Source organism: Ictidomys tridecemlineatus, chromosome 16, assembly GCF_052094955.1.
Source record: "Ictidomys tridecemlineatus isolate mIctTri1 chromosome 16, mIctTri1.hap1, whole genome shotgun sequence".
Lineage (NCBI taxonomy): Eukaryota > Metazoa > Chordata > Mammalia > Rodentia > Sciuridae > Ictidomys > Ictidomys tridecemlineatus.
In genome coordinates, this window is record NC_135492.1 from 24077171 (window position 1) to 24100206 (window position 23036).

The 23036-nt window shown below is 37.4% G+C and overlaps 1 protein-coding gene across 1 annotated transcript in view; it reads left to right on the forward strand.

Annotated features, from left to right (window-relative positions):
• The window catches only part of LOC144371256 (uncharacterized), a 63778-nt gene that overhangs the window by 10510 nt on the left and 30232 nt on the right, over nucleotides 1-23036 (forward strand). Inside the window, exons 2-3 of the mRNA XM_078033664.1 lie at nucleotides 908-2364; nucleotides 3398-3405. Of these exons, the coding sequence (XP_077889790.1) occupies nucleotides 908-2364; nucleotides 3398-3405 (1465 nt within the window). The remainder of the gene's footprint in view (nucleotides 1-907; nucleotides 2365-3397; nucleotides 3406-23036) is intronic.

Here is a 23036-nt window from a genome sequence, read left to right on the forward strand (position 1 = left end):
AGTCCTTGTCGAAAGGAAATTTACCAAGATGAAAAATGTAGGAAAGTCTTGCTTTAGTGATCAAAAACTATTATTCATGAAAATATTCATAGCCAAGTCAAAACTGCAAGTGTAAGATATGTGAAAGGGCTCTTAACCACAGTGCAGAGCTTGCTTAATACAAGAAAATTTATAGAGAAAGAGAGCCCTATAAGTATAGAAGATATTGAGCAAGCAAATTCTTTGATATATTTTTTAAACACAGCAGATAGTATGACAGTGATAAATTCTACAAATTTAAAGAATGTGAAAAAACTTTTAGTGATAAGTTACAACTTGTTAAGTATCAGAGGATTTAGACTGAAGGAGAGACCTGTAAATGTAAAAAGTGTGGGAAAGCCTTAAAAAGTTTTTCAACCCTTACTCAACACCAAAAAATTTATTCTGCAGAGAAAACCTACCAATGTGAAGAATGCAATGCACTCAAGAACTTTACTCAACATCACAGTGTTCATAGAGAAGATATGCCATGCAAATCCAAAGAATGTGACAAAACTTCTAATAAAAGCTCAAATCTTATTTGTCACCAGTGGACAAACCCTGGAATGATGCCCCACATATGTAAACTATTTTGCCAAGGTTTCAGTCAACACCCAAGCCTTAAAAATTACCAGAGAATTCATACCGGAGAGAAGCCCTACAAATGTAAAGTGTGTGGCATGAGCTTTAATAGAAACTCAAATCTTGATCGCCACAACAGGATTCATACTGGAGAGAAACCCTACAAATCTAATGTGTGTGGCAAGAGTTTTAGTGAAAAATCATCATTTACTCAGCACCAGCGAATCCACACTGGAGAGAAGCCCTACAAATGTAAAGAGTGTACCAAAGCTTTCAATACCATCTCACAGTGTAATTGTCACAAAAGGATTCATACTGGAGAGAAGCCCTACAAATGTAAAGTGTGTGGCAAGAGTTTTAGTGAAAAATCATCACTTACTAAGCACCAGCGAATCCACACTGGAGAGAAGCCCTACAAATGTAAAGAATGTGGCAAAAGTTTTAATCAAAAAATAGATCTTATTCGGCACCTGAGAATGCACACTGGAGAGAAGCCCTACATGTGTACAGTGTGTGGCAAAATTTTCCGTCACAAATCATCACTTATTCGGCACCAGCGAATCCACACTGGAGAGAAGCCCTACAAATGTAAAGAATGTGGCAAAGCTTTTAATACCATCTCACAGCTTAATTGTCACAGAAGGATTCATATTGGAGAGAAGCCCTACAAATGTAAAGTGTGTGGCATGAGCTTTAATAGAAACTCAAAACTTGATCGCCACAACAGGATTCATACTGGAGAGAAGCCCTACAAATGTAATGTGTGTGGCAAGAGTTTTAGTGAAAAATCATCACTTACTAAGCACCAGCGAATCCACACTGGAGAGAAGCCCTACAAATGTAAAGAGTGTGGCAAAGCTTTTAATAGCATCTCACAGCATAATTGTCACAAAAGGATTCATACTGGAGAGAAGCCCTACAAATGTAAAGAGTGTGGCAAGAGTTTTAATACAAACTCAAAGCTTGATTGCCACAACAGGATTCATACTGGAGAGAAACCCTACAAATGTAAAGTGTGTGGCAAGAGTTTTAGTGAAAAATCATCACTTACTAAGCACCAGCGAATCCACACTGGAGAGAAGCCCTACAAATGTAAAGAATGTGGCAAAAGTTTTAATCAAAAAATAGATCTTATTCGGCACCTGAGAATGCACACTGGAGAGAAGCCCTACATGTGTACAGTGTGTGGCAAAATTTTCCGTCACAAATCATCACTTATTCGGCACCAGCGAATCCACACTGGAGAGAAGCCCTACAAATGTAAAGAATGTGGCAAAGCTTTTAATACCATCTCACAGCTTAATTGTCACAAAAGGATTCATATTGGAGAGAAGCCCTACAAATGTAAAGTGTGTGGCATGAGCTTTAATAGAAACTCAAATCTTGATCGCCACAACAGGATTCATACTGGAGAGAAGCCCTACAAATGTAATGTGTGTGGCAAGAGTTTTAGTGAAAAATCATCACTTACTAAGCACCAGCGAATCCACACTGGAGAGAAGCCCTACAAATGTAAAGAGTGTGGCAAAGCTTTTAATAGCATCTCACAGCATAATTGTCACAAAAGGATTCATACTGGAGAGAAGCCCTACAAATATAAAGAGTGTGGCAAGAGTTTTAATACAAACTCAAAGCTTGATTGCCACAACAGGATTCATACTGGAGAGAAACCCTACAAATGTAATGTATGTGGCAAGAGTTTTAGTGAAAAATCATCACTTACTAAGCACCAGCGAATCCACACTGGAGAGAAGCCCTACAAATGTAAAGAATGTGGCAAAAGTTTTAATCAAAAAATAGATCTTATTCGGCACCTGAGAATGCACACAGGAGAGAAGCCCTACATGTGTACAGTGTGTGGCAAAATTTTCCGTCACAAATCATCACTTACTCGGCACCAGCGAAACCACACTGGAGAGAAGCCCTAGAAATGTAAAGAATGTGGCAAAGCTTTTAATATCATCTCACAGCTTAATTGTCACAAAAGGATTCATACTGGAGAGAAGCCCTACAAATGTAAATTGTGTGGCAAGAGTTTCAATCAAAAATCATCATTTACTCAGCAACAGCAAATCCACACTGGAGAGAAGCCCTACAAATGTAAAGAATGTGGCAAAAGTTTTAATCAAAAAATAGATCTTATTCGGCACCTGAGAATGCACACAGGAGAGAAGCCCTACATGTGTACAGTGTGTGGCAAAATTTTCCGTCACAAATCATCACTTACTCAGCACCAGCGAAACCACACTGGAGAGAAGCCCTAGAAATGTAAAGAATGTGGCAAAGCTTTTAATATCATCTCACAGCTTAATTGTCACAAAAGGATTCATACTGGAGAGAAGCCCTACAAATGTAAATTGTGTGGCAAGAGTTTCAATCAAAAATCATCATTTACTCAGCAACAGCAAATCCACACTGGAGAGAAGCCCTACAAATGTAAAGAATGTGGCAATAGTTTTAATCAAAAAATAGTACTTACTCGGCACCTGAGAATTCACACTGGAGAGATGCCCTACAAATGTAGAGAATGTGGCAAAGATTTTAATCAACAATCATCACTTACTCGACACCAGAGAACCCATATTAGAGAGAAGTCCTATAAATGTGAAGAATGGCAAAGCTTTTAATATTGAAGATCACATCTTACTAAACATTATAGATTTTATACTGGAGAGAAGTTTTACAATGAAAACATTGCATCAGTGTCTTAAGGATGAATCAACCCTATTTCACAGTAGTTCAACCCTATTTCACACCAGAGATATGATAGGACAGAAATCATATAAATATAAAATAGGTGACACAGTCTCCAATAGTTGTTCACATCCTACTCAGCACCTCAGAATTCATATGAGTGAGAAGATGTACGGAAAAATTTTTGCAAAGCTTTTGGCCATTGATCCATCATTTTTAAAACACTGGAGGATTTATAGCATATGGAAACCCAAAGAATGTGTCCAAGACTGTATTCAAATTTCCGACATTTTTAAATTACTGACCTCATATCTGTAGCAAATGTGGAGTAGCATCTGTTCAAAGTGTGTACCTTAGATAACAGCAAAATATTTACAAAAACACCTTGACAAATATAAAGATGGTAGTAAGTTTCATATCTATAGCCCATCCCTTGTAGTATTTGGGACCTAGGAGAGAAAAAATCATTTAAATATAGAAAATGGGTAATCACTTTGGACATTTGCTGAAATTTTTCTTAACATCTTTAGGTGATATGATAGAAATAAGAAAATACAAGTATAGAATTGTGCATCCCTAAAAGGATATAATTTTAGTATAAATCAACAATTACTAAAGAGTCTCATTTTTCACAACTGGAGTTGATTATTTCAGAGTCTCTTAAGATTTATATGAAATTTAAAATTTAAAATTTTCAGAGCTCCTTAAAGTTAGGGGCACTTAATCAGTAAACTACATCCTCAGATTTTTTTTCTTTTTTATTTAGAGATAGGGTTTGCTAAGTTGCATGCGTCCTCACTAAGTTATGGAGCCTGACTTTGAACTTGCAAAGCTTCTCACATCCCTAGGGTCAAAGCATGGTCCACCATGCAAGTTTTACAGAGCGTTTTTACTTATATTTCATAACAGATGTATATTGTTGCTAAATAAAGTGTAAATTTCTTAATGTTAACCTTGTCATACATTTAATGATGTTATTAGGTCACACATCTCCCACTGTTCACTTTGCTAATGGATCGATGCAATAGTAAACCATTCTGTTGGGTAAATAATACTATAACATCTCCATTAATTATTTCATATGTTTAATCAAGTATTATTTGGAGAATATTATTTATGTAAATTATATACTCTCTTGTTTGTAATTATGGGAAAATGAAGAGAGTTATAGGAAGGACCTAGGGATACTAAAATAATGCCCAGATATCCCTAGTTTGAATCATGAGTTCAACATTTCACCTTATAGATTAGCAGTACACCCTAAGGGATCTAGAACTCCGGAGAGTTATACAAGCTCCCAATCAGGGAGAGGAGAAAGACCCAAGAGACTAGGAGCCAAGGTGCGTATTCAGGCAATAAAGGAGGGTTGCTGAAGGGGGAAATAGTCTTAATGTCCTGGGGAATCCACATGGTCCATAAGCCCATGCTGACTCTTGGACTGAAGAAACCATGCAGTTCCTCATGAATTCTATGACCTTCATCACTGAGGTGACTATACACGCCTCTAGTGTAGGAAAAACATCACAATTTGGTACCACCTCTTTAGTTTTGCATACCCAGTAAAAAAGTGTAGCTAGAAACATGTAAAATGATGACTGTAAAAAGAAAAAGACATACTGTAGGAGCATTTATGTCCCCACATTTTTTATTTCATTATATATTTTGATTTTGTAGACCCTTTGGTTCTACTTAATAATTCAGAATATAATGTTTGTTATACTTATTGAATTATATGGTAGATAGCATGTGTCATGGTCTCTCAGAACCCTCTGCAACCCAGTAATTATAAGATACTATAAACTAACCATGTCCCTCCTCAGATCTTATAGCTCCAAGAGCCCATGACACCACAGAGAGAGAAACACAATTTTGATTGAAATAAACCTTAGACTCTCATCTACAAGTCCTGTTCAAAAAGTAAAAACACAATATTCTCTGCATATGTGAGCCTTTTGGGTCAACAAAACACCACCCACCAACATTTCATTTAACTTTATTTGGGAAAATAACTCTTGAAATATAATGATAAGTTTTAGGTGAATAATATTCACACCATTCTTTATTCCAAAGGGTAAATATCTAGGTTTCATGCTTATGTTTACATTATTTTATGCAGAAAACTGGCTTCATTTTACATATGAGAGTTTAAACTCTTTATAAGGCCAGGAGGGAAGATTCAGTCCTAGAGGTCTAAGGAAAATACTAAAGATCTTCCCTTTTCTTGTTTGAATAATGTCTGAAGTCCTTGATGAAACAGATAAAGAATGCTGGTTTTTCAATGCACCTGGCTGGGTGGCTCACTCATTGGAATCCCAATTTATTTAGTCATCTCAAGGCTATCACTCGCTCCTCTAGGGTCTGACCTGCTCTTGGGAGGACTTGGTGTTCTTCAGGGGATCACCAGGTCATGCAAGATGATGGAATGAAATTTTCTTTGTTCTAACTTGTGTTTATTTGACCTCACTTTCAATACAAGTTAGAACAAGACTTCAGACTCTCACCTGTGGAGAGGAAGCTCTGCCCAGCACTTCCCAGTCAGAACCCTGAAAAGCTCTTTGGGACTCCCCAGTACATAGGTTCAGTGTCGGGGTTTTCCTAGTCTGGCAATAGAGTTGCCTTTGTCTTTTACTTTTGCTTTCTCTCTTGCTTTCATAGTATTACTCAAGGAAACACTGTCTTGTGTGATGACTGTGTCTTCCTTATCTATTGAATCTGACTTGCCAAGTTGAGCAGCTGCCCACATACTGAATGTCACAAACACATGTATGTGTCATCTAATCCGTAACTAGTGTGTCTTTCAACTGCATGACTTTTTATTGCACGGGGGAGGAAGTTGAGAATGCTTTCTTTGAGTGCACACAACACTATAGTATTCATAACACTGCTATGTAATGCTTCCTCTCTGCTCAACTTGTAAGTATTGTTCTTGTGCTGCTTTATAAAACAAATAGAAAGGAGTTGCAAACCAAAAAATTTGTGATAAATGATAGTTGTACAGAATGACTTGGGCAACTCTATTTACCATTGTTGTTTTGTAGGGGCTCAAGGTACTCTTTTATACGTTTATTTCACCTTAATGACATTAGCATTCATTGAAGAGTTTTTTACGCACAAACCTTCTCAGTATACAAATTATCCCTTATCATTTCTAAAATTTCTTACTCTTTTTAGGTATACATGATAGTAGAGCAAATTTTGACATATTATACATGGTGTAAAACTCATTTTAGTTAGCATTCCATTATTGAGGTGTACGTGGTGTGGACCTTCCCTGGTGGTGTATTTATATATAACCATTGAAAAGTTGTGTCTGATTCATTCTACTGTCATTTGTACGCCTATTTCCCTTTTCTTTTCTTCAATCCAACTTTGTCTAATCCACTGAATTTCTATTCTCTCCCCCTCCCTTGTTGAGTGCTTTAGCATCTCTATATATTATGTACTATATGTAATGTCTGTTTCATTCTACTATCATTTCTATCCCCATATTCCCTCGCCTCCCTGCAATTCTCTACTTAATCTAAATATCTATTCTTTCCCACCCCCATTGTGAATTAGCATACACTTATTGGAGGGAATATTTGGCCTTTGTGTTTGAGTGTGTGTGGGAGGGCGGCTTATTTCACTTAGCATGCTATTCTTCAACTCTATCCTTTTACCACCAAATGGCATTGTTTCATTCATTTTTAAAGCTAAGTAATATTCCATTGGTGGGGGAAATTATATATATAATCTCACATTTTATTTATCCATTCATCTGTTGAAGGAAACATAGGTTGGTTCTATTGTTTATCTATTGTGAATTGTGCTGCTATAAACATTGGTGCAGCTGTTTCCCTGTAGTATGCTGTTTTTAAGTCCTTTAGGTATAGTCTGAAGAGAGGGATAGCTGGGTCAAATGATCTTTCCATTCTGGTTTTTCAAGGCGTCTCCATACTGCTTTCCATGGTGGTTGCACCAATTTGGAGTCGATCTCATGAGCAATGTGTGAGTGTTCCTTTTTCCCCCCAACCTCACCAACATTTATTGTTGCCTGTATTATTAATGATTGCCATTCTGACTGAAGTGAGATAAAATCTTAAAGTAATTTTGATTTACATTTTCCTAATTGCTAGATAGGTGGAATATTTTTTCATATATTTGTTGATGGCTTATATTTCTTCTGTGAAGTTGTCTGTTCAGTTAGTGAGTCAATTTGTTAATTGGTTTTTGTTGTTGTTGTTTGTGTTAATTTTGAGTTCTTTTTTTATTGGTTGTAAATTTTGAGTTCTTTATATTCCCTAGACCTTAGTGCTTTTTCTGAATTATGTGTAGTAAATATTTGTATAAAATCTGTAGATTCTTTCTTCATTATTGTTTCTTTTCCTGAGAAGCAGCTTTTTAGTTTGAATCTATCCCCTTTATTCTTGATTTTTAATATTTGTGCTGTAGGGGTCTTGTTATGGAAGTCAGATTGTGAACCAACATTCACCTCAGATTTTTAAATGGTATCTCAAGTTCATTAATGTTTCAGTTTTATTGTTTCTCTCACTATCTTGCCTTATAGATCTACATGTTCTAAAGAATCATGAAATGAGCTAGCTTCACATACATGATTTTCTGATGACTATTATTTTTCAATATGTAGCTGTAGATGGTTTAAAATATATGTCTACTATTTCAGACTTTAACTAACGCAAATACATGCCTTCTGTAGAAAATATTCCATCAGTAGATCAACATCAAATCTATAATATATATAAATATACATAAAATCCTGGATTCAAATGCATGCACATCCACCCCAGAGCTTGGCCCATAACACTTATTCTATACTAGTTCTACATTTTAGATCTCCATGAAAGTTGTTATAAATCAAAAGCCTGAGACTCACTCCCCAGACATTCTCTTTTAGGGGGGTATGATGACGAAGATTGAATTCAGGGGCACTCAACCCCTGGGCCACTACCCTATCCCTATTTTATGTACAGACAGGATCTCACTGATCTGCTTAGTAAATTTTTTTTCACTGAGGCTGGCTCTGAACTCATGATCCTCCTTCCTCAGCCTTCCAAGCTGCTGAGATTAGAGTTAAATACCACCATGCCCAGCTCCACAGAGAGCCTTCTTTAACTGGTAGGAACCCACTTATTCAGTATGTTTTGGCCTAATCCTCACAATTAGCGATGAAATTATTTTCCTCTCTATGAAAAATCAGGGCTACAAAGAGATTGGACTCAACCACATCTAATTACACAGCATGTCCACATTACAACAAAGGTGTGGTCTGCAATTCTCCACCTCTCCAATGAGCTCTTCTTGGCTCCACAAAGTTGGGAGTACTGGCCAACTCTCTGCCATGGCTCATTCAGAAGCCTCCCAGGAGGTGAGTGTGTATGAGGGACAGAATTCCAGGTGGCACCTTGGTGATTAATGGGCTATGCCAGGGAGTAAGGCAGAGTTCAATTCACCAAAGGCACAAAACTTTCATGTGGCTGGTCCAGCATGGGGGCTGCATGAGGGGATACTTTTCCTCCACCCCTGATGTGTCTTTCCTAACTGTTCATATGCTGAAATACTTGTTCAATGACTTGCACCATTTTCCTGTTTTATGTTTCCCTCTCATGTGGCTTTGGAGGTCTCATGCTTTGGCAATTGTTGTGACTTTATTCTTCAGTTTTCCAACCTCCCTCATCCCATCCATGTGAAATTTCTGTCTGTAGATATAAGTTTTCATTTTATATATTTCCATTTAGTCCAAGTTTACAATTTCCTCTAGAAAAAATGAATGTTTCATTCATTATCATGCCTGTACTAACCGTTCACATGTTGATAATGGCAGTGTTCAAGAACTATCTTCTGATTTCTACAACTGGAACATAAGTGGGTCTGCTTGAAATGACTGTTCTTTCTTTTGACTCCAGATAATGGGGATCCTTTTTTAATATAGCATGTTAATGCTTCTATGTATATTTTTATACAGTACCCAGGAGACGGAGCCTGCTTTTTACATGGTTTTCTCTCAGAGAAGGTGGAGTTGATCCTGTAGTTTTATTAGAGTGGACTCCAGCTTGGACTCTGCCTCGGCTCTCACTAGATTCCATCTGCCTGTGATTTCTACAACATGTGACCTATAGCTCTTTCTCTTCTTTTCTTAATTTTATTATTTCACTTAGAGCTTGAGCCACGGGACTGTCACTTTTTAAAGATGACTTACCAAACCATCACTACCCCCAAGAAGGTGTGCTCCATGTACAAACTAGGAAAGAGGAGCCCATCACACACTTCAGGGCTTCAGGGAAATTATGGGGGTTCCAGGAGTCCCTCACATCAAAGTAGAGGCATTATAAGTTGTGGGACAGGGTTGGACTAATTTGATTTTAGGACCAGAATTAGAGTAATTTAAGTTTCCTTATCAACATGAGAAAATGATCTCAATCAAGATCCTTTTCCAGATGTGTCCAGGAAACTTGAAGAGTTTAAGCCCAGATCTCTTGGATTGCTGTTATCCATCAGAGAAGACAATAAAATTGAGAGAGATGACATGTCCCACTGGGGAAGCCACAGTTCTGTGTTCTCCAGTGGGAACTTCTTGCTTTTCTACAGACATTAAAATTACAAATCTGCAGAGACAGAACTTAAACACATCCTTTCCATAAAACTTACAAGTGTTTGTGCTCTGCTCAGCTTATTCAGGTGACAAAGTACCTCTGTGTCGTCAGATGCAGAGTTAGTGTGGATTCTAAAAAGGGCATTGGAGGAGGAAATTCAATCTACTAGTGAGCTTTCCCAGTAGCTTCTTTGCTTTTCAAAGAAGCAAACATCTTTAGAAGACAATATCCTCATTGGAGGATACTAAACATGGTCCTTTGGGCTAATTAGAACTGTTGGAGCCCAGAGGACCATGTTCTGTATGGTGTAATGAGGATGTTGTCTTCTAAAGATGTTTGCTTCTTTGAGATCCTGCTAAAATGAGTCAATTTTTCTTATAGGGAATGTCAGTTTTACTTCTTCATTTTTCAATTTAATAACTTCATGGGACATAACTTACATATGGTATGTCATGTAGAGATTTTAACACTAATTTGTACAGTTATTACAAGGGAATTAATAAGTTTTAATATTTTGATTAATAATCTTGCTTTGGTCATCTTCATAACTCATACAACAATTATGGTTTGAGTAATTGTACATTTTGAAATCTTTTGATGGAAATGAGGTTCTATGTTAAAATCCTCATTTTATAGAATGGAATCTCACATGGTTAAGAACTTTCAGTTGGTAAATGTGAAACAAGGGACCATGATCAGAAGGAAGTACATTAAATATTTTAGAAAATTAAATAAATGTGCTGGTAAGTTCCAATTCATGGTGCCAAATTATAGGCTTGTGAATATAATTCACAAGAATTTGGAAGAATATTTTTATGTATTAGTCCATTCTGTTTTAATCACTAAAAACCTTTTGTAATATCTAATAATGGAAATGTGTAAATTCAATTTTGCTTAGAAAAACAATCAGGACACTTGAAATCCATCCTGTCCCGGTCACTTTCAGATTTTTTTCCAAAATTCAATTTTTCATGTCATTACCATGCACAGATAAATGTTACCCTAAGACCCACAGAACAAGATAAAGCAGGAAAGCTGAAAGCTGAAATTGACTCTTCCATCGCAACATCAGTCAGGGGAAAAAGATCCTCCTGCAGGATCGTGTAGGTTTCCCAGAATGAGAGCTTGGGGTCTGCAGAGAAGTGCTTGGGCTCTCTCATCCCTGAGGAGGTCCACAGAACAGAGTAGAGGAGAGTGTGGCTGTAGGGTCTCTAATCAAGATCTTCAGAGACCAATCAGGAAGCAGGCCTGATTTTATTGTGCAGTGACCATGTATATGTACTCAGGCAGTGCCTAAGCAAAATATAGACAGCCACCAATGCAATGTCTGCTAACTGTCCTTGAAGTGAAAAATCAAAGAGTGGGTGTGCAACACATGGCCTCGTGCCCAGAGTTGTGCTGATGGGGTAAGCAGTTTGCCACTCACACGCCTAGCATGGGGAGTGGCCTGCCACCCAGACGCCCTTAACCTGTGCCCTATATGCAATACTCCATGCACTTGTCCCCACAGAGAAGCACCTCTGAGGCTTCTTCTTTCTTGACTTTAAAGAACAATTTCTCTTTTAGTGGCTTTTCTGAGGAGAAATTTAAAATAATAGTAATATAAATATCATAGCTGTAAGTGTGAACCCTGAGCTGTATTTTCAAACCCTGACAATTTACAAAAGCAACCCATGGTTCTCATATCTACTTCTCACAAAGAGCTGCCATTCATTCAGTCAAGTCTTGCCCAGGGTTTGCTCGTCGTGTTACTGGAGGGTGTGTTTTGCAGCAGAGGGGCTGGGTGATGGTGTCGCCCTCTCTGAGATGTCAGTCATTTCTCCCTAGTACTATTTATGAATTCCCAGTACACAAAGAGCCACAAGTAAGAGGTTTCTGCAGAGGCTGACATCAGTCCCAAGCCCACTTGCTTGAAGCAAGACCAGTCTCAATTCTCCATCTCCCTTTTGTCTGTTAGTTTATACAAAGAGGACATGGGGAGGGTTGGCAGTCGTGGTGAAGCTGAGCTGGGTGATGAGGACAACACCAAGCTGTAAGTCTGCACATGTGTTGTTAGGGGTGACAGATCCTATGTCCTCTCCGGTATGAACAGGATGGTGCTCACACTGCATATGGGAGAAGAGATGTTTCTTTCTCTCACTTTCACCCTGGAATGTGCCCACCCAGAGGGCCCAATTAACCCTGACTTGCAGCGGGGTGTCCTTCTCCTGTAATTCTCTCTACTTCTGTCCTGACCACCAGCTCGTGTCCACTGCCTGAGCAGTCCTCACTAGATGGTGGCAACACAGATGATGCTGCATGTATCACACAGCCTCCCCTGACATTAGTGACAGCACCATATCTAACATGACTCTTTCCTGGATCCAGGTACTAGAGGGAGTCTTTACTATCAGCTCTAACAAACAAAACTTGTGATGTTTTTTGAAAATTTCTTTTTCATGTGTGATCTGTTTTTTCTCATCTCCTCACTTGGCCTTTCCTTCTTCTTACCATATGTGAATTCTTCAAATGTAACCTATTTCAGAAATCTGTGCTAGATTCCCTGTGATTTACATATCCTTCCACACAGAATGCCCACTCTATGGGGCAGCTTGATTTCTCCAGTGCATAAAGGACATGAGTGCCCAGTACAATAGGGCATCCATGGACCAAGCTGGAAGTATCACTCTGTAGACCCTTGTTTGAGGGGTGTTTCTCAGATTACCTCCTTGATGTCAGAGAGCTTGTGTTATGTCTCATGATCTCCAGGACTATAATGTGCACAGCTGGGAAGGTACATGGCTCAGGATTTCAGTCCTCTATGAATTATTCCCATTTTCCAGGATGCTTCCTAACAACAATGGAGCCTCAAAAGGGACATTACTATAGATATTTCTTCACAACACTACCATGGTACATTTACACAATTTTAATCATACTTGATGCACATCATTTAGTGATGATTATGGTTCAAAACTGGAGCTAGCAGAATGACCAGACTGCTTTCTCCTAGCCACTACCTGTATGAAGATTAGTTTTCCTCATTATTGCATGAAATTGTGTCCCTTTCTTTGAAGCATACTATCAGGAAAGGGTCTACGTTTTTCCCAATATTAGTATAGAAGTTGATCATCAGAAAAACAATTTTCCAACAGTTTCAAGGCAATAAACACCCCGTCCATGAGTTCTTGACTATTACTGCAAATTCACGGCACCTGCACACTCCAGTTTGTATGACTGCAGATTCCTCAGCTACACTGATCTTAAATTCATCCAATGGCCTGGAGACACACGTGACTAAAACATGTCATTTATTGAGTGTTAGAAAACTTAGATTGTGTAAGATTCAAATGTTTAAAATGAATTGAAGCAGATTCTGTGTGTCACAGAAAAGTGATGGAATGCAGTTTTTGGTTTTAAATTTCACATGTCTTTTTGTTGTTGAGACAAGGCAATTTTAAAACCCTCCTCCTTTCCTTTGTACCCCAGATTGAACCCAGGGCATTTAGTCATTAAACTATCTCACAAGCCATTTTTTATATTGGGAGAAAATCTTGCCTAGTTACTGAGCTTTGGCCTTGTAATCCTCTGACTCCTGAGCCGATGGGATTGCAGGCATTCAGCCTCACCTAAAAGCATTTTTAAGTTATTTTTTACATGCTAATATAGATCAATTTAAGATTATAGTATAAAAATATTTATATTATATTTGACTTACATAAAATAAATTCATAAGTATTGGCATATGCCATTTATATATAGATCTCACCAAAAAATAACTAAGGCCTAGTGATTAAACGTGAACCCTAATATATTTGGGGGGTACCACGGATTAAACTCATGGGAACTCAACCAGTGAGCCACATCTCCACTATTATTTTGTATTTTATTTAGAGACAGCATCTCACCAAGTTGCTCAGGGTCTTGCTGTTGCTGGATTTGAACTCACCATCCTCCTGTCTTAGCCTTACAAAGCACTGGGATTATAGTTTACAGTTTTTAAATTTATATTCTTTTTTCTATATTTACCATGGGAGACTGTCTTTTTCTAGTGATTTTTCTTATTTCACAAATCCTGTATGTTTGCACTCATATATTGAAGCTGAAAAAGTTGATCACAAAGAACCACAAATGAGAAAAGCTTTTTTATCTGTTTTAAGAGACAGATGGCAAGGAGTGCCAAAAAGCCGTTAAGAGGGAAAAGTAACTCTTAGGTTTTATAGCCCATAGTTGGAATTGGACAAGTAATTATTAGACTGTAGACATTCTAAAAAGAGTTCACAGGTTTCAAACACCAAAATGATATGTTAGAAGGTAGAAATTGCACATATTTGATCACTACACATATTCAATTAAAATGCTGGGTCCTATATGTAGATACCAATTAAAAATTAAACAATAATTAACATTCAAGTCAAGTAGCAAAAATAAATAAGGATGGCTGGAAATACAAACCATGTCTCAATAGTAACCTTAAATGCTAGTGGATTAACACACCAATCAAAAGACATAGGCTAGAAGCCTGGATTTTAAAAAATCCAACAATATTCTGCCTCCAGGAGACTCAGGAAAAGACAGACTTAAGGTGAAAGATTGGGAAAAAACATACCCCTCACATGAACCTTGAAAGCAAGCAGAGGTCTCCATACTTATATTAAATAAAGTAGACTTCAAGCCAAAGTTAATCAAAATAGATAAATAAGAACATCTCATACTGCTCAAGGGAACCATACACCAACAAGACATAACAATCATAAATATATATGCCCCAAACAATGGCGCACCTATGTTCAAACAAACTCTTCTCAAGTTCAAGAATCAAATTGACCAAAACGTGATCTGGGGTGACTTTAACAACACACCTCTCTCACCATTGGATAGATCTTCTAACCAAAAGTCGAATAAAGAAACTATAGAGCTCAATAACACAATTAATAATATATATATATATAATACATATCAGATTGGAGGAGGAAGCCTGGCCCCATGCCACGCGCTAATCTGGAGGAAGCCTATCAACCCTTAAAACCCAAACTGAAACTTTCAATTATTGAATATTAACAGTTATCCCATTTTTTCCATGATCTTTTTTGCATTTTAATTTCACCTTAATTTTTTACTTTGCAGTGAAAAATTCTTTTGTTAATACTTTCATTTATATTGTTTTCCCTATATTTGTGAATGGATTGTGCCTCAATTTTAACACTGCTCATTGCTACTGTATATAATTTAAGTGATTTAATGTTGAGCATTCAACCCATGACATTATTCAAGTAATTCTTATGTTTCATTAGTTCATGGAAATTGCTTGGAAACTTTATAGAAATAATAGTATCATCTGCATATGCTATTTGATTTTTGATGTATAAAATATCATTTAATATTCTGAAACAATATTTATAAGTTAGAAAAGCATACATTTTTTTTCTTTTCCTAAAAATAAATTGATAAATACTTTAGTTCACACCATTAAGTATGAAAACAGTTCATAGCTGCCGTTAAGTGGATTGAAAAAGAATTTTCCTCTGGTCATAATTGGCCATAGGTTTTACAATAATTTAATAAGTGATTTGCCAGAGTTTTGCTCTATCAAAATGATTTTTGGAAACTTCCCATATGACAATGTCCCTCTTGATCATGAAGTCCAATCATTCTTTTTGTTGTTGTTCTCAGTTTGGTAATGGTTTTTAATATCTGCGTCAACATCTATAAAAAGATGGTCTGCAATTTCCATTCTTATGCTGAGTTAGCTGGTATTTCTGGCCTTACAGAAAGAATTAGTCAATTTTCTTCTTCTACATTTAGACATGATCATGAATTATTGTTACTGATCCTAATTACATGTTTCATAGAAATCACCCGTGAAGGCTCCTTTTTAAAAATGTGATTACTGTTTGGTTTTTATGTGAGTCAATTTTTAGAGCTAGGTTTTTGCCACTTTGGCCTCAAATTCCTTAGCCTAAATCCTCATCCTTCTGTGGCCTCAAGGTAGTCAAGACTAGTGGCATGTGCTCCCATATCAGCATAATGGCATGTATTTTTGAGCAGCTATAAAGTTAAATGTTGATTTGTAGGTCTATTTCACATTTCTTCAAATCTGGGTCTACTAATGTATTCTATTGATTTCTGTAGTAATTTTCAAAGTTGATGATTATCTAGCAATTTATCTATATTTTGTTGTTTTCCAGGCTCGAGATTTTCTTGGCAATTAAGATGGAATAATGAGGAAGCATAATGTGGGAAACTGAGAACCTGGCATTTTGCTAATTGATCTCAAGATGCCCCGTGAAGGATGGAGAGTGTGTACCATAATCCTGTGAGACAAATAAAGCAGGAAAAGCTAAATTATCATTTTATGTAGCCTAATATGTGATCTTGAGTAACTTTCATAAGTCTTTACACACTTGTTTAATTTTTAGGGCAGAATCTAAGTATTTTACCATATTTAAATTAGGTTATGAGGGATTTATATTAAATTTTGGTGAGTTGTGTAAGTTTCTTATATTTTGGATGTCAAGCTTTTTCAGACATGGGGCTAGAACCGGTTTTCTTTAACCCAGTCTACTTTACATTTCATTGATTGATTCCTTTGCTGTATAGAAGCATTTTTAGTTTTATATAGTGTCAGCTGTTTTTCCTTGCACAGTCTCTGCATATTCTATCTAAAACCATTACCAACACCAATGGCAAAAAAATTCTCATTTTCTTCTGGAATTTTTATTCTTTCAGGTTATATCACAATGAGATATAACCACACGCTTGTGGCTCAATCCTCAAAATGTTGGTAGGTAACACATACTGCAGAGGATATGCTGAAAAGGAACCATTTGGACATCCTTGCCAGGAATAAAAATTTGAATAGGCATTAAAAATACTATAAGGGTTTTTTTCCAAAAATTAGAACTAGAGATGCCATATGACCCAGACATTGAGAATATGGCTGTATTTTTAAGATTCTTCAGAAAAGTAGAATACACGAAAAATATACATGTGTATACAGAAGGGAGCTTATTATATTCACTCACATAATCATGGGAGTAATAGTCACCAAATTTTTGCCTGCAGGATGGCAACACTGGGAAACTGGTAACAGCTCAGTCCAAGAAGCTGGAAGCTTCACAATATGAGGAAGCAAATGAAGCAGCTGTGGTCCAAAACAGAGGACTTAAATAATCCTGGTAGATAAAAAAACAAATAACCTGATCAAAGTGTGCTAAAGACCTGAACAGATACTTGTCAGGATAGGATATACAATCAATAAATATATGAAAAAATTCTCATCATCTCTAGGAATCAGAGAAATGCAAATCAAAACTACTCTAAGATATCATCTCACTCCAGTCAGAATGGCAGCTATTATAAAGACAAACAAAAATAAGTCTTGGTGAGGATGTGGGGAAAAGGTACACTTATACACTACTGGTGGGACTGCAAATTGATGCATCCCATTTGGAAAGTAGTATGGAGATTCCTTGGAATTATGGGACTTGAACCTCCATTTGACCAACCTGTCCCTCTTCTCAGTCTAAGCATAAAGGTTTAAAAACATCATACTACAGGGACACAGCCAGATCAATGTTTATGGCACCATAACTCACAATAGCTAAACTATGGAGCCAACATAGATGCCCTTCAGTGGATGAATAGATAAAATGTGGCATATATACACAATGGAATTTTACTCAGCAATAAAAGAATAAAATCGTGCCATTTGCATGTCAATATATGGACTTGGAGAAGATAATGATAAGTGAAGTTAGCCAATGCCACTCCCCCTCCAAAAACTTAAAACAAATGTCGAATATTTCCCTGACATAAGGGGGCTGACTCATAGAGGAGTATGCAGGGAGAGCGTAGGAGGAATAGATGAATTCTAGATAGGGCGGAGGGGTGGGAGAAAAAGGGAGGGAAACGGGGATTAGCAAGGATAGTAGAATGTAGTGGACAACATCATCCAAAGTACATGTATGAAGACTTGAATTGGGTGTCAACATAACGTTACATTAAAAAGATAAAAAAACTGTGGTATATATGTGTATTAAGAATTGTAATGCAAAAGAAAAAGATTATCATTAACTTACATTAAGTAGAGGAAAATGAAAGGTTGGGAAGGCAGGGGATGTGGGAATAAGAAAGAGAATGATACAGACATGATTGCTTTATGTATGTATGTATGTGACTGTATGACCCATGTGATTCTACAATATAGATACTCAGAAAAATGAGAAATTATATCCCATCTATGTATGATATATCAAAGTATATAAATGCATTCTACTGTCATGGATAACTAATTTAAACAAATAAAAATTTTTAAAAAGGCCCAGGTAGAGCCAATGGTGCAAGTCCCCAAAGGGGACTTCAAGAAGCTTGGAGCATAAGTCAGTGACTGCTTCTCTTGCTTTTTTCCAAATCAAACCTATTGAACACCAATACATATGTTCATTACAGGCATTCCCCATGCTTTCTGACTCAGCCTTCTGGAAGCACACTCACAGACCCTTCAGAGATCTTCCACACCAATTCTCTGGGTATCTCAATCCACTCAAATGCACAGCTGACATTAACCACTTCAACAATTGAAGGAAATAAAATCCATCTTTAGGAATATCTACCCTCCCAAGGTAACTGCAGTAATATCCACAACCTAAATTTCCAAAGAGTAACTCAGGAAGAAGAACCTATGGTATATAAGAGATAATAGAGAAAGAGAGATTTATCATTGTGTTTACACACAAATGTATCAACATACATATATAATCTTTTCAGTTTTTAAAAAATTATTTTGAGACAAGGACTTTTAAGGTGCAGTGGGTGTCACCAAGATGCGAGGCTGGCTCCAAGATAGTGATTCTCCTCCCTCAGCCTATCGAGTCCCTAGCATGACAAAAGAAATGTGCCTCCACACCTCACTTATTACTCAAATTTAAAATAAGGATGATGTATATGGCAGTGTTGCCAAAATTTGAAGGCCAGCCTTAGTAGTTTGGTAACTTTCTGTCTTAAAACTGAAAAAGAAAATGATGGTGGATCTCTGTCACTGGTAAGGCAACCCTGGGTCCAGACCCCAGAAACAAAAGAATATTCTCCAATAACACAGACAAGCTGGAGGACTTTAGGCTAAGTGAGATGATCCAGATGCAGAAATACATTGTATACTCTATGTTCAGAGCCTGGAATAAAATAGAATGAATGTGTAGGGAGAGCCTGGTGGTTATCACGGAGCTTCATCAATAATATTGCATCATATAATGGAAATTCCAAAAGACAGCATGATTGTGTTCTTAGTGCAGAATTGGATAATTATGAGAGATGATGTGTTTTATCATCACATAGCAATTGCAAATACTTATGGGATTCAGTGTGATGTTTATATATATATGCATATACATGTATTCATAATATCCTAACATCCTCTTCTGCCCTTGATGCCCCCACACACTCCTCAGCCATACTAATCACTATTGTACTTGCACATGATATTAGTTAACATATGAGATGTGACACTATTGTGTATTTCTTCACTTAGCATGACATCATCCAATTTCATCTACTTTGCGGACCGTTAGAGGAGTTTGTATTGATGGCTGAGTAATACACTATGGTGAATATATAATCTACTTTCTGGTGGATATGTTCAATTGCTTACCTACATCACTGGCTTTTCTCTATGTCTGTATTGTTAAACATACTGTTATTCACCTTGAATTTATGTAACAAAAGAAAGCAACGACTACAAAAGAATGGAGAAACTGGGAGTGGGGGCAAATCCCTGCAATCCCAATGGCTTGGGAGGCTGAGGCAGGAAATTCACGAGTTTAAAGACAGACTCAGCAAATTAATAGGGACCTAAACAACTCAGTGACACCCTGTTTCTAAAAAAAAAAAAATTAAAATGACTGGGGCAGTGGCTTTGTGGTTGAGTGATACTGAAACCGATCCCTAGTATACATCCCCCTTCCAAAAAAAAAAGAATAAAGAAACTAGAAAACTATGTCCTAGCCTGATTATATCATGAAAAAAAGAAAAAGCATAAGAAAAATCATATTCTTTAAGTTTGTTAATATAAAGTTAATAAGCTCTCTCTTTGAATCTTTCACAAAGTGCCATATTTTGAGAGCATTCAGTAGGTTATATTACACGAAAAACTGCTCTTGTGCAAAAAATGAAATAAAACCTTAGCCAGGTGTGGTGGTGCATGACTGTAATCCCAGTGTCGCTGGAGACTGATACAAACCCAGCCTCAACAACTTAGGAAAGGACTAAGCAAGTCAGTGAAACCCTGTCTCTAACTAAGTTACGAAAAAAGATCAGGAATGTTGCTGAGAGGTTGAGTGCCCCTGGGCTCAATCCACAGCATTAAAAAACAAAAACAAAGTTAAAAAAAGAAATAAGACATTAGTCTGCTGAACATTTATATTTTCAGTGTTCCAAATATTTGGCCCAATACTCCCAATTTCACTTCATCCATCAATTTATAATTGAAATCTCTAGTTATTTGTTTGTGACAGAAAAGAGACAGAGATGTTCCTGAACTCTGCCATTCCTTTGCTAGTTTCTGCCATAAGCTAGGCAAAGAAGTGCCCATTGAGATCCCCAGGGTACTGTGGCTCAGTCCTTTCTCTTCATGCAAGGATGCAACTTGAGGAGTGGATGTTGACTTGACTGCTAAAGTGGGGAAGAGGTAAAAGGGAAGTAATGTGTGTGGGCGTGTGGGTGGGGTGTGATAATGATGACTTCTGACCAAGTCCTACCCATGATCATCTTCTTAAAATGTACCCAGTAAATGGTTTATTTTCTTCTATATCTTCTGGGATCCTACAGTTAAATGTGAGGGACCCTATTCTCCATACCCAGCTACCTTAGCATTGTATTTCTCAGTCTGATGCCTCAGAATTTGAAATACTTATCCCCCCTTCCTCAGAGCCTTGACCTCATGTCTCTTTTGCTTATATTTTTAATATCTGGAAAATTCTCAAATACTAAGTTGCAGGTGAACCCACAGTTGATGTTCCTCTTCCAAGGATAAGGATAGACATTTTCTCTCATTGTGGCCTCTACCTTTTACTCACAAAATGGGGACATTATTCACGTTTGCAAACCTAGATATTATCCTGAGCCAAACTGTAATATGAAAGTCAAGAATTTAATCCCTGGGGTTGGGGCTCAGGGTGAGAGCACCTGCCTAGCACATGTGAGGCACTGGGTTCAATCCTCAGCACCACATAAAAATAAATATATAAAATAAGTTACTGAGTCCACTACAACTAAAGAAAACAAAAAAGGCTAATCCCTCCCAGGGTTGTGATGGCACATGCATGTAACCCCAGCTGCCCTGGAAGTCGAGCCTTGAGTGTCACAACTTTGAGTCTAGACTCACTAACTTTGCAAGACCATATCTCAAAGAAAAATAAGAATGGGATGATGATAGAGCTCACTGGTAGACCATACCTAAGTCCTGTCCTCAGGATCACAGGGGAAACTTTTAATTCCCATCTTTTTTCTGAGTTAAGATCACCACAAAAAAGAAGGTGGCTTAGGGATAATGGTATATTTTCTAAAAACAAGCCATGTTAAATGTACAAGTGTTCACATTTCTTGAAAAAATTCCCAAGTATTTTGCTTTTGATATTATGGTCATTAGAACTGTCTTTAATTTTATGTCTGCTACTTACTTTCTTATGCACATAAATAACTGATGATACTAAATTTTATTACTGTTCTGAGCTCATCTGTTGCTTCTAATAGTAATTAGTGAACCCCTACATTAAAATTATCCACTTAAAATCCACTTCTACCTCATACCTCATATTGGAAAACCACAAAAGTTAGATAGCAAGAAACACAAGTAAGTTGCGATAACCATTTGACAAAGACAAAGATACTGGTGAGAATCTCAGAAAAACTCTATTCCCTAAAAGTCAGAAACCAAAAGTCAGAAACCAAGAGAACAAGAATATAATCTCCCACACACACATGATTTTATTCTTTTATTGCTGAATAAAATTCCATTGTGTATAAATAATGCATAATTTTTTTATCCATTCATCCACTGAAGGGCCTCTAGGTTGGCTCCACAGGACAGCTGTGTAAAATGGTGGTTCCATTCTCAGATTTCCAAGGAATCTCCATAGTGCTTTCCATATTGGCTGCACCAATTTGTAGTCCCACCAGCAGTGTATGAGTGTACCATTTTCCCCACATCCTCGCCAACACTTGTTGTTGATTGTCTTCATAATAGCTGCCATAATAAAATTTTATTATAGTAAAATTCACCAAGACACACACACACACACACACACACACACACACACACACACACTCGGGTTTTGCTGTGGTGTCTCTGGACAAGACCATGTGGAGTAGGAACCTACAAATACGATGTCATCCTACTGCCAGTTCAGAGTAGGAATCGGTCCATGGGCAGAATTCTGGAATCACCCACAACATCTCCCATAAACTTCAGGATCAAAGGGGTGTGAGTCCTAGAGATATCAGAGAAGACTCACTGTTTTCCTCCCTGCTTCTTGATATTGATTTCTAGGTCAATGAGCTTTGCTCTACTTTGATTACATTTTATGTATTATCTAAAATCCTGTCTTGCAAGAACACAAGAGCCAAGAAACACAACACAACCTTTGTATCTCTGAGATCCCAACCAGCTACAGTGTCAGATCTATTATTGCTTTACTTATTTACTCACTTCATTTGATCTATTTATTAATACAGGTGGACACCAGCAACTGCTCTAGGTCCTGTTGGAAGGTAACAGTCACACACCTACACACAGCATCCTAAGGAAAGACTTTTGAAACAGGAACTCTGACCCTTCATTGTTCATGAAGACTCACCCAGTGTCAGAACTTTGAATATTTTATTTTGAGGCAGGGTCTTGCTAAGAGGCCAACTGTGCCCTCTGACTTGAGATCCTCCTGAAGCAGCCTCCCAAATGCCTGGCCTTACAGACATGTGCTACGAAACCTTGTCCTTTGCTTATTAAACAAATGCATGGCTGCTGGTTACCTCCCTCCAGTGATATATGTGACATCACACCCCAAATAATAAAAAAAAAACCACAAAATTCCAAAGCTCAAGTCTGACTCTGGCTGTGAGAGGTTGTGTAATGGGAAGGGATTTCAGGGAGAGAGAGGGGCATCAGCTCAGAAAAAGTAG